Below are 12283 nucleotides of genomic sequence, written 5' to 3'. Positions count from 1 at the left end.
CTGTTCAGAATCCTGTACTGTCCTGCACTACACAGACACTACATTGATATGAATGGACGCTGCGCAATGCTTAACTTAACCTGTGGTGGAATTCCAGGGAAATTAAATACTTCCAGGTTTCTCATAGATTACAGCTGATCGCTGGGGTCTCAGCAGGGGGACCCTTCGTGTTCTGTTAATTTTTACGGGACCCTTTTAACAAGTAGGAATTTTTTCAAAGATGAGAACCCCTTTAGCATATACAGCTTGCACATAACCAGAATTTGAGTAGAATAATATTTTACTCCGAATTTCTTGTTAAGCAAATGGTTAATTTGTTGTTTTAGCACCTTTTGTTTTTGGAATCTTTCCTTGGACTAATAATAGTGCCAGGAACCAGTGTGATCATCTGGGACATCATGGGGTATTATGAGGCTTCTGGATATTTGCATTATAATAACATTATGATAAAGATAAACATATAACTGTGGGCTTTCCTTGAGGAGATCAATGTTACTCGCCTGCTCCTTAGCTGAGGTATTAATAATCTTCATTTATGAACATTAGATTCCTCTTGAGTCAAGACACAGAAAGTTAAAAGGAATAGACAAAATAATATTAGCTGTTTCATACGATGGAATTTGGAGGTTGGAAATTGGTATAAGGAAAATATTTTTTAATGTAACTCACGCCCATTTATTACACGTCACACCCTCTTTACAGGGCTTTCCTCACCCGTTCAGTGCTGTAAATGTGCCTTGTATCCCCTTATATATAAAATATAGCGAAGAGAAAATATGAAGCAGTTGCCTGTCCAACCAATCAGATCACAGCTGTACTTTTCAAGGCCAGTGATAGGTGAAATCGAAATGTTGCTATGGGCAACTGCTGCACCAGAAATTAACTTAGTACTTTTATACTGCACCAGAACAAACTCAGTACATATATACAGCACCAGAATCAAGCTCAGTACATATATACAGCACCAGAACAAAGCTCAGTACATACATACAGTACCAGCACAATTACAGATTAGTACAGAGATTATTTGCAAAATCAGGTTAACTCAGACCATAATTTGTATCGCATGGAACTACAGCTCGCAGGATGGGCTGAACAATGGTAAGGATTTGCTGTACCCCCTGAAGTTAGTGCCACACACTTTGCCCCCTGAAAATACAGCACCACACACACAGTGACCCCTGAAGTTAGAGCCTGATTCTGCACCCCTAAAAGTGAAATACCACACACTGTGCTCCCTAAAGATAAAGCACCATACACACAGTAACACACACTGTGCCCCCTACAGATAATGCCATACACATAGTGACCTCTGAAAATACAACACCACATACTGTACACAGTGCCCCCAGAAGATAGTTCCTGACTCTGTGCTCTCAAAAATGACTTGCCACATGCTGTGCCCCTGAAAGTAAAGCACTACACAATGCCCACTAAAGACGAAGAGCCACACAATTCAGCAATCCTAAAACAGGTAAAGTAAACTTATATGTCCCTGTTCTCTTGTTGTCATAAAGCGATGCAGGCCTGGCCTACTTTAGTCAAGGGGAATAATTCTGGAACTATGTCAGTGGCGCGATTAGGTCATCGTGCTGTCTATATTACAAACAAATCAGGAAACTGATCTTCTACTTGGTTCCGAGAAAAGGCAGATATGGCTGTTCAATTGTATTTGAGTCCTAAAAGGGACGCAGGTAGGACCGGATTGGGATCCCTTTACTTCCTGGTTCCACAAACCAGCTGTCATTTTAACAACCGTTTAGGGTGAATCGGGTAGAACCCAACCCTATAGGTAAGGCTTTGGATGTTGTATATCTAGAATTTTCAAAAGCATTTGATGCAGTTCTACCTGAAAAGCTTGACACATAAAATTAGACTGCTGGGACTGATGGAAAATGTGTGTAATTAGGTTAATATCTGGGAAGGGCAGAAACCAAGGGTTGTTATTTATGAAATATATAAACTACGATATGATTTATCTAGTAACCACAGGACACTTTAAAAAAAAATCAAAATGGAGCTCGATGTCCAAAGACAAAGTCCAAATAATGTCTAAGAAATCAAAAAAGAAATCAAAAGCAAAAGAGATCCTCCACTCATACTCCACTAATACAACGCAAAAAGCTCCACCTTAGGGACTGTCCTCCATTCAACTCCAGCTTGTAGTAAAGGTGTAAGTGATCTTACTCTGGCAGTGCAGAAAAATATGTTTTTCAGGTCAAACCTTCTTCCAGTGTTTACTCCATTCAGACAAGAAATAACGGAGTCTGCCCGAATGCTTCCTATCCACAATGGAGCCTCTCACTGCAATAAAGTTTAAAATGGCCCAAACATAGTGTAACTCTGCTACTTCAGATGAATAGTTAGAACAAGGGGGTTTAAATTATACACACAAGCATGAATAGAAACAGTGCTTTTTGAAAACAATGCAAGCAGCACGGCTCACGTGGACTCGACCCTGGGTTTCACCTTCACAGCTTCTTCCTGGGGCAGCTTTCTGGGAGACTCGGCTGTTTCTTAACTGAACGGAGCAAGCACTGGAAGGAGGTTTGGCCTGAAAAACATATTTTTCTGCACTGCGAGAGTAAGAACACTTACACCTTAACTACAAGCTGGAGTTGAAGGGAGAACAGTCAGTAAGGTGGATTGTTTTGCGGTGTATTAGTGGAGTGTGAGCGGAGGACCTCTTTTGCTTTCTATTTATGAACTATATAAAGACTGGGTCAAAATTGCTAATGCACATTTACCAACCTTCCTGTTTTTCACGGGATTGTCCCACAAAACAGAACTCAAAAGGAGAAGAGGTTATTCAAATGAGAAAAAAATTGGCATTTCTGTAAGGTTTTGTGGGCATTTCTGGGCAGATCAGAGGTGGAGCATAAACTGTCCTGCATAAGGTGTTTTAACCCCTTAAGGACATAGCCTGTGTTTTGGTCTTGTTGCACAGCCATGTTTTTCAAATCTGACATGTGTTAATTTATGTGGTAATGACTTTGGAATGCTTTTGAGCGATTCTGAGAGTGTTTTCTCATGACATATTGTACGTTATGTTAGTGAAAAACTGTGGTCGATAAATTCCATATTTATTTGTGAAAAACACAAACATTTTGAGAAAATTTGCATAAATAAAACAGATAGTAATACCACACAAAATAGTTACTAGTTAACATTTCCCATATGTCTACTTTATGTTTGCATCATTTTTTTGAACATCCTTTTAGTTTTCTAGGACGTTACAAGGCTTAGAAGTTTAGCAGCAATTTCTCATATTTTCAAGAAAGTTTCAATAGGCTATTTTTTCAGGGACCAGTTCAGGTCTTATATATTATAAAGTCCTCATAAATAAACCTATTTTAAAACTGCATCCCTCAAAGTACTCAAAACAGCATTCAGAAAGTTTCTTAACCCTTTAGGCGTTCCACAGGAATTAAAGCAATGTAGAGGTGAAATGTACAAATTTCAGGGTTTTTTTTGCCAAAATTCATTTGTAATAAATTTTTCTCTGTAACACAGAAGGTTTTACCAGAGAAAGGCAACTCTATATTTATTGTCCAGATTCTGCCATTTTTAGAAATATCCCACATGACGCAGGCTCTGATCTCTCCAACTTGTCTTCACCAACAAAGAGATCAGAGTCTGTGTCAGGTACTTTTCACCCTCTCTGGATGAAAATGCATGGTTTTTGGTGGGAGTGAACAATATCTGCAGATCATACTCACCCAGGGAATTTTTTGAGAATTTTATTATTTTATTAACTTGTGTCCAGTACACTATATATTTGTCCCTTAGCTGTATACTTCTGAACCGGGGTGCAACAATATCCCAAGAAGGTTGTCCAGTCAAAAGCAGAGAGAGACAGTGGAATACACAGGAGAACAATCACTAAAAAGACAGGAAGTCTGAGTATGAGAACTGGTGAAGAAGTCCAATATTAAATCCAGAGAACTTTCTATTCAGGCAGAATATCTTGTTTTTTATATTATTAGAGATGACATTATTGATATATACTGTATGTATATATATATATATATATATATTTATTCATGTTATGTTGTATGTTGATGGTTGATATCTATTCTTTTATTATATTGTTATTTTTGAATTTCTATTTTTGTTTTTTATTGTTTTATATTTTTCTTTGGCTCAGAGCGCTGAGTTATATTTTATTTTGTACACTTCAGAGGTTTATAAAAATAGAATTGCTCAGTCTTTATTATAAAGGTGCATCATGTATCCAGGGGGCGTATTTAATATATATATCTCAAGGAATGAAAAGAGTTCTGTGTTAATTGGTTGTTAAATGTTATAAATATAATTTTATTCATGAATTTCTGACTGTCAGACAGGTAAAAATGCATCAACTATATTAAGAGTCATGCACAAACCCCGTTACCTCCATATTCAAGCATCCAGCAGGAGGTCTACAGGTTTGACCAGTAGAAGAAAATACTCTTTTGGGTATCTGGCGGTCAGCGTTAGGTGCTAAGCCACCCAGCCACACTATCTGCACCCAGACTACAAGGAGCGCCAAGCTACCAAGGTTCTAATAAGACCACACAGAGTTCCCAGCCATACTGCCCATAACCCATTACAAGACTGCACTCATAGAGAAGTGTGAGTATAGCACTACTATGCAGTAGCATGGCAGTATAGATAAGGAGACTCCATCCTCTCAACGTTTTAGGACTGTAAAGCTCTGCATCCTGACAGACTCACAAAGACACAATTTTCTATTTTATTTAGTTTTTTTTTTCCTTGTTACTTTAACAATAAAATAAATGTGTTTATTGAAAGATCATTAATTCTCTATGTGAATTTATTATAACACAAGTTCCCATGACCGGCTCATGAATATAATAAGTCATCATGTGATAAGTTATTCTTAGTAACACACTTTGTAAGTTGAATCCTGGTAATTATATAAAGACATTGTGCCCCGGTCTAGAGGTAGTCACCCCGTCTGTGATACAAGAGTAGATGATGGATTCCAGTCCCCATAAGGTCTATCATGAACATGGCTTTGATTCCAGACAATTTCTGGAGCATTACTTTTCAGATAAACCTGACATGGTCTTTGGAGATGACACCTTGACATTTGTCATTGAAAATCTTAGACAAGTTTTCACAGTGGGTATGTATCCTGATTTTATTACTAAGATACATTGACGTGTATATTATATTATTTTTTAACTGGTTTTAAACAATTATAAACAACTGAATACAAATTTGGTGTGTGGGAGATCAGAGAGGGTGAAAATATTGTCAAGTCTTAGTAACACACAGGGAGCCGGGCAAAGCTCTAGTCATTGTATATGATGAAGAATATCGGGTGTCAAGGTTCAATACAATCACTGTTTTCTCTTCTCTAATGTCGAGAACCCCAGAAAACATTTTGGTGGATTATGATGGGCATCTCAAAATTCTTATTGTGGGTGTAATTACTTAAACCTGCTGTTATCTGACAATTTGTAGTTTACCACTTTGAGCTGCTGTTATTTTCTGATCGCTTCCAACTATTTTTTTATTTTTTTTATAAACTAGAATCTGATCTCTAGAATCTACAGTTCTATGTTCAATGACAGATATCCAACAATCATTTTCTGCTCAGGACAGCGAAATAACACAGAAATAATAATATTTTTTTTGTCGTACTCATATTTAGAGAATGTTGTTATATTGGGATGGAGATATCACTTTCTTTCTCACATCAGACTGCACATGAATGACAGCTCTGCAGACTTGCTGATTAGGAGACTCTAAACAGGGTCAGGTCCAGTCACATCACAAGAACTCAAAAACTAAAAGGGAAAAAATGTTTAGCATCGGGTAGATCAAGAAATTTTTGGGGAAAAAAGCTAACAGAGGGCGCACCTATATAGTATAGTCAGTAAAGTCTAGAAATCAGAAACCATAGGTGTCATAAATGAAGCTGTAGATCTGTGGATCTTTAATGAAACTAAAAGGAAAAACAAATTAAAGCTCATAAAGACAATAATGTCTACTTTTAGGATTTCTAAGCCTACATATCCGGTTTTGTGGAAAATCATACCTATAGCTTCCATTGGGACACATTATATGGTTTCTGTGTGTCTGGTCTGGTGCCTTAAAATATGCAATCCAGCCAGGTGGGTCTAGCACCTTTCTTCTTAACCCCTTCGCGCACCCGGACGTGCCATTATGTCCGGGTGCGGGGAGTGATGTTTGGAGCACGCTCAGGCACTGAGCGCACTCCATATGCTGTGGGTGTCGCCTGTGTTTTACAGCTGACACCCGGGACTAACAGCCAGGAACAGCTGTTCCTGGCTGTTTAACCCCTCAAATGCAGCGGTCAATTGTGAACGCAGCATCTGTGGCGTTGAAAAAAGGGGGCAGCCCCTTCCGGCAGCTCTTTGCCCAACCGCGCAACGAGATTGGGGGTTGATGATGGTTGACATAGTAGACCAGGGGCATAATGAAGGCCCACAGGACTGCCTTCACTCCGCCTGTAAATATGACAATATTCTGCAATACATTAATATTGCAGTGTATTGTACCAGCGATCCAATGATTGCTGGTTCATGTCCCCCAGCGGGGCTAAAAAACTTTGTAAAAAAAAAAAAGTGAAATTAAGTTTTTAGTAGTGAAAAAAGAAATATTAAAATATTAAAAGTTAAAAAAAAATAATATTTTCCCATTTTTCCTCTAACGTAATGTCAAAAATAAAAAAGTAAACAAAATTGGTATCGCTGCATCCATAAAAGTCTGAACTATTACAATATATATTTATTTAACGCGCAAGATGAACGCCGTAAAAAAAATTAAACCTCCAAAATTGATGTTTTTTGGTCAACTTAGCCCTTTAAAATAATGTATTAAAGAGTAATTAAAAAGTTGTATGTACCAAAAAATGGTACCGATAAAAACTGCAGCTCGTCCCTCAAAAAAAAAGACATCACACCGCTCAATCTATGAAAAAATAAAAAAGTTATGGCTCTCAGAATGTGGCGTTTTTTAACTAAACGTTTATTTCTTTAAAAGTAGTAATATATTTAAAAAAAACTATTAATTTGGTATCACCGTAATCATATTGAGACACAGAATAAAGTTAACGGATAAAGTTAACTTATCGTTTTCACCGCACAGTGAAAGCTGTAAAAATGAAACCCAAAAAATTATTGAGGAATCACAGTTTTTCCAATTTCAGCCAACAAATATATATTTTTTCCATTTCCCGGTACACTATATGGTACTTTAAATGCTATTGATAGAAACTACAACTCCTCCAGCAAAAAAATAAGCCCTCACACCGCTCTTTTGATGGAAAAATAAAAAAGTTATGGCTCTTGGAAGGCAGGAGTTAAAATTGAAAATGAAAAATAAAAAAATGTCTCAGTCCTAAAGGGGTTATTTACATTATACAGACGATACTACACAGGGGCCCCCATATTTGCTATATTTTCCACTCTTGGTATTTCATTCAACATCTGGATCCATGAATTGCAGCCACAACAGGAAAACAGCTACACCCCTGATTATTGGGGACACATAGGGTGACATATATACCTCATTATTTGATGAGCATCTCTACTTTAAAATATATTGAAGACTTTTGGATTGTTCTAGTTACGGCCCCATGAGCCTCCCTTCTCCTTTTCTTCCCTCTTACTACAGGACCTCAGATGATTGCAGTCTTCACCATCTAAAAAACATTGTTGTCAACAACCTATAGAACATTTGAGGATTATGGTATTGGAAACCCAATGTTTACATAGTTCGCTAGAAGTGATAAAGACATATGTCCTTGATTATCCACAAAATCTATGAGGGTTTAACATATTAGATGTTTAAACAGTCAAAATGTTTTTCTGCAGGTCATATTAATGGAGACATCTTGATTGACCTCAGTATTGGTTCCTTTGTTCATCATCTATATTCAGCCTGTGAGTTTTTCAAAAACATTATCGTGCTGAAGGCCAATAACAGATGCATCATGGAGCTGAAGAGATGGGTGGACGAACGCACGGGGGCATTTTATTGGGGCCACACATCAACACTTCTTCAAGGGAAAGAAGAAAACAGGTGACGTGTTTGTCCAAATATCAAGAGAAAAACCAATGTCATTGTGATTGTTGCTTCTTATACAACAAATATAAGGGGAGATGGGGCAAAGATCCAGGAAAAGGTTCACTCTGTTAAAACTCAAGTAAAAGTAAAAAATTCTATTAACACTCAGTTCAATATACTTATTTATAGGGGGCAGTATTATACAAGTTAATTCTGGAAAGACACCGTATAAGCCTGACACTTGGTGCATCAGTCTTGGGATTATTTCAAGCGTTACCTCTAGTATTGCAAGTCAATAGTCCAGTGCTAAGTCCTGAGCCACCATGTTGATGTTGACTGTGGGACAATCACTTTCCTTGTCTTTTTTATTTTCCAGCGATCAGTTTCAGGACCAGGAAGCAAAACTGAGATCAGCCATTCAACATGTTGTGAAATACGACCTGAAGAAAGAGAATATTACAGAGCCGTTGGTCTTACCATCAGCCGATTGTGTCATCAGTGCTTGGCTTCTGGAGGTTATCAGCAAAGATCAAGATGATTACATCAGATATCTGAGGAAGTTCTCAAAATTGCTAAAACCTGGAGGACACATCATATTATTTGGGGCTTTAGGTACAACATACTTTACAGTCGGAAAAGACAAGTTCCATATTTTAACATATGATGAGGATTTTATCAGGAAAGCTCTAGTTGGAGAAGGCTTTATCATTGATTACTGTAATGTCAAGGAGAGAACGGCTGTCAGTGATATTATGGACTATAAATTCGTCATAGCTATTGCTGCTCATAAGGAAAAATAGGTTGAAACTTACAAAGTCTGCATGTCATTACTTCAGATATTAAGCTAAAAAAAAACATCTAATAGTCAAAAAGAAGCTTCCTTAGTGCAGTATAGAATAGCATAAAAATAATTGTTCGTTTCTTTTTGGGACTTTGTCTTGGACTGGTCCTAGATAATATTGCCGATACCGAGTCTGATCATCTGGGACATCATGGGAGTCTGAAATCTTGGGATCAGTTGCTTTCTCGTTGTTGTTCTGTTTCGTATCTGCTTTATATAAATAATGTAATAAAGTGAAGCATAGAGCATTTAACTGTTTGTGTCCTTGACTTGGGGGGGGGGGGATTTTCTGCTTCATAGATTTTACAGACCTTGATTTATTAGAAGAAACTTAAAAGCTAAAAGACAAAACAATATAATAATCCACAAGGGTTTGGCTCTATGATTTAATTTACCTAGAACATTTTTAGAGAATTCTGTTAATTTGCTTAATTAGAGTCTAGTGCACAATATAATTGTCTAAAAAGAATTTTTCAGAAAATAAATACCTTTCCTGTGAATAGATGATTATTTATGATTCTGGGAAAACCCCTTTAAGGTGACTTGTAGCTGTGAAACAGGAAAATGGATCTCCGACTTTTATAAAGGTATAATATGAAATGATTTAGTACAGAACTTTGGACCGATTCAGATTAAAGAAAACAAAATGGTTCAAGAGTGGACGTTTACTTTAAAGATAATGGGGGGAATGTTTAAATACGTCAGTTTTGTAGCATAAAAAAGTGTCAATTGACATAAAAACTCTGTTTTTGAGCAAAAAAATTGTGATTCTTGCATTTTTAGGCCACCTCCGCCATTTTTTTAATAAAGTGAGCAGAATTTAGTGGAAGGAGTTTAGTGTCAAATATTGTACACAAAAAAGCAATGTTAAAGTTGCTAAAAAAAAAACACTGATAAGGACGGCCGGAAGTTGCTCCAACCTCAGATGGTAAAGCCCAGATATGTAAAAGTACAATTAAACTTACATTTAAAGTGACAGTACACAAAAAGTACAAGTTCATTGTAAAGCACTATAAAACATTGTAAAAATAATCATACGCGCAATTAATTCTTAGTAGTGTTTTTCAGGATAATACACACTGTCACGTTAGGTATGTAGACCCACTGGACTGTACCGCCTTGACGGTATGGCACCTGGCCAACAGGACACAGGTCACAGTCTATAGTTTGTATAGTGTACCTGTGGTAGCTTAAACAGTAGCAAGACAGGCTCGGCTGGGACTAGGCAGCAGGCGGGCGCCAGGCGTGGTGTAGCAGGACAGGCGTGGCATACAGCACAGCACTACTTCAGCTCAACACAGTACTTGACCAGGATGGCAGGGATACAGGTTACAGGTAGCAGGGACGGGAAACACTGGGAACTGGAAAACACTTAGGAGACCGTTTGCTTAGACAGACTAGGGTAACGACAACAATGCTCAGGCATGGTAGGAAGGGGCTGGGCCCCTCTTATAGTCCAGGGGCACATTGGCTAATTTTGACTAATTTCAGGCGTGTGAGCACCCTACCGGACCCGGCTGGGAGAAGCGGAAGGGAGCGCTGGTGTCTCCTGAGGAGGAGTTCCATGGCAGTGGGCGTCAGGAGGTGAGTGAGACTTACGGCCCTCGGCCATGGGCATGACACACATACAGCACCAGAACAAAGCTCAGTACATATATACAGCACCAGAACAAAGCTCAGTACATATCTACTGCACCAGAATCAAACTCACTACATATATACAGCACCAGAATCAAACTCACTACATATATACAGCACCAGAATCAAGCTCACTACATATATACAGCACCTGAACAAAGTTCAGTACATATATACAGCTCCAGAACCAAGCTCACTACATATATACAGCAACAGTGTCACAAAGGGTCTGTGGACCCACTGGGCCGTACCGCCTTGGCGGTAAGGCAGCTGGCCAACAGGAAGCAGGTGAGAGTCTATAGTTCTATAGGTACCTGTGGCAGCTCAGACAGCAGCAGGGCAGGCTCGGCTGCGACTAGGTAGCAGGCGGACGTCAGGCGAGCTGAAGCAGGTCAGACGTGGATGAAGCACGGCACGACTTTGGCACAGCTCAGTGCTAGTCCAGGAATGTATGGACTGCTAGGAACAGGAACAGGTATAGGTACAGGTACAGTGTCTAAAACAAGGACTGGAACAGGTAACACACTAGGAGGCCATCACATAGACAAACTAGGGAACACAACAACGCTCAGGCATCGAACTAGGGGGCTGGACCCCTCTTATAGTCCAGGGTACTTACGGGTCAAAGTTCATCCACAATGTCCGGTGTGCACGCTGCCCCTTTAAGAGCGGGCACGAGCGTGCACGTGCACCCTACGGGATCCGGCTGAGGTGAGTGGATGCGAGCGCTGGCATCTCCTGAGGAGGAGGCTGGGGCCAGGACTTGCCGACTCGTGGCTGTGGCTGTCAGGAGGGGAACGGAGCTGACAGCCCGCAGCCACGGACATTACAACCAGAATCAAGCTCACTACATAAATACAGCACCAGAATCAAGATCACTACATATATACTGCACCAGAACAAAGATCAGTACATATATACAGCTCCAGAACCAAGCACAGTACATATATACAGCTCCTGAACCAAGCTCACTACATATATACAGCACCAGAACCAAGCTCAGTACATATATACTGCAGCGACATAAACATTTTTTTTTCCATGAAATGTGTTATTATTGTGCAAAAGTAGTAAAACAGAAAAAAATATATACATGTTTGATATTGCCCTAATTGTACCGACCCATAGAATAAAGGCAACATGTTATTTATGCTGCACAGTGAACAAAGAAAATGTAAAAAAACTAAAATATTGGAATTGCTGTTACTTTTAAATTCTCCCTCAAAAAAGTATTTTGAAGTTAATTGATAAGTCATATGTTCCCCAAAATTGTGTCATTTAAAAATAAAACTCATCACGCTAAAAACAAGCCCTCATACAGCTCCAATGTGGTAAAAAACAAAATCGACTCTCAGAATGTGGTGACACAAAAAACATGGCTCTTATTTGAAATGTGAGGCATATTTCTCGTCAAAAGAAGTGCCAGCGACAGGCCCCGTATAATATCCGCCACAAACTCCCCATACATGTCAGCAATATATATTTCTATATACAGTGCCACCCCATGCCCCTCACAAAGTGCCTGCTACATGCCTCCCATAAGTGCCGGTCACATGCCTTTCTGTAAGGGGATGAGCTGTAAACTGGATCTGGGTAATTCTGTGGATGTTGTTTATCGATATGTTCAAAAGCATTTTATGTTGTTTCTACCAAAAGGTTGGTACATAAAATATGAATGCTGCGACAGAAAATGTGTGTAGTTGGAGTAATATCTCGAAATCACAGGCACATTAGGTGGTTTTTAATAACCTATACACAGAC

At 38.9% G+C, this 12283-nt stretch overlaps 1 protein-coding gene across 1 annotated transcript; it reads left to right on the top strand.

The window, feature by feature from the left end:
• Positions 1-4977: 4977 nt before the first annotated feature.
• On the top strand, positions 4978-8843 carry LOC142662450 (nicotinamide N-methyltransferase-like). The gene is made up of 3 exons (XM_075840654.1): positions 4978-5131; positions 7851-8058; positions 8420-8843. The coding sequence occupies exons 1-3, from the start codon at positions 4978-4980 to the stop codon at positions 8841-8843; spliced, it is 786 nt and encodes a 261-aa protein (XP_075696769.1).
• Positions 8844-12283: the final 3440 nt, after the last annotated feature.

Source organism: Rhinoderma darwinii, chromosome 10, assembly GCF_050947455.1.
Source record: "Rhinoderma darwinii isolate aRhiDar2 chromosome 10, aRhiDar2.hap1, whole genome shotgun sequence".
Classification (NCBI taxonomy): Eukaryota; Metazoa; Chordata; class Amphibia; order Anura; family Rhinodermatidae; genus Rhinoderma; species Rhinoderma darwinii.
The sequence above is the reverse complement of the archived record's forward strand: the minus strand, read 5'-3'. Positions and strand labels throughout refer to the sequence as shown.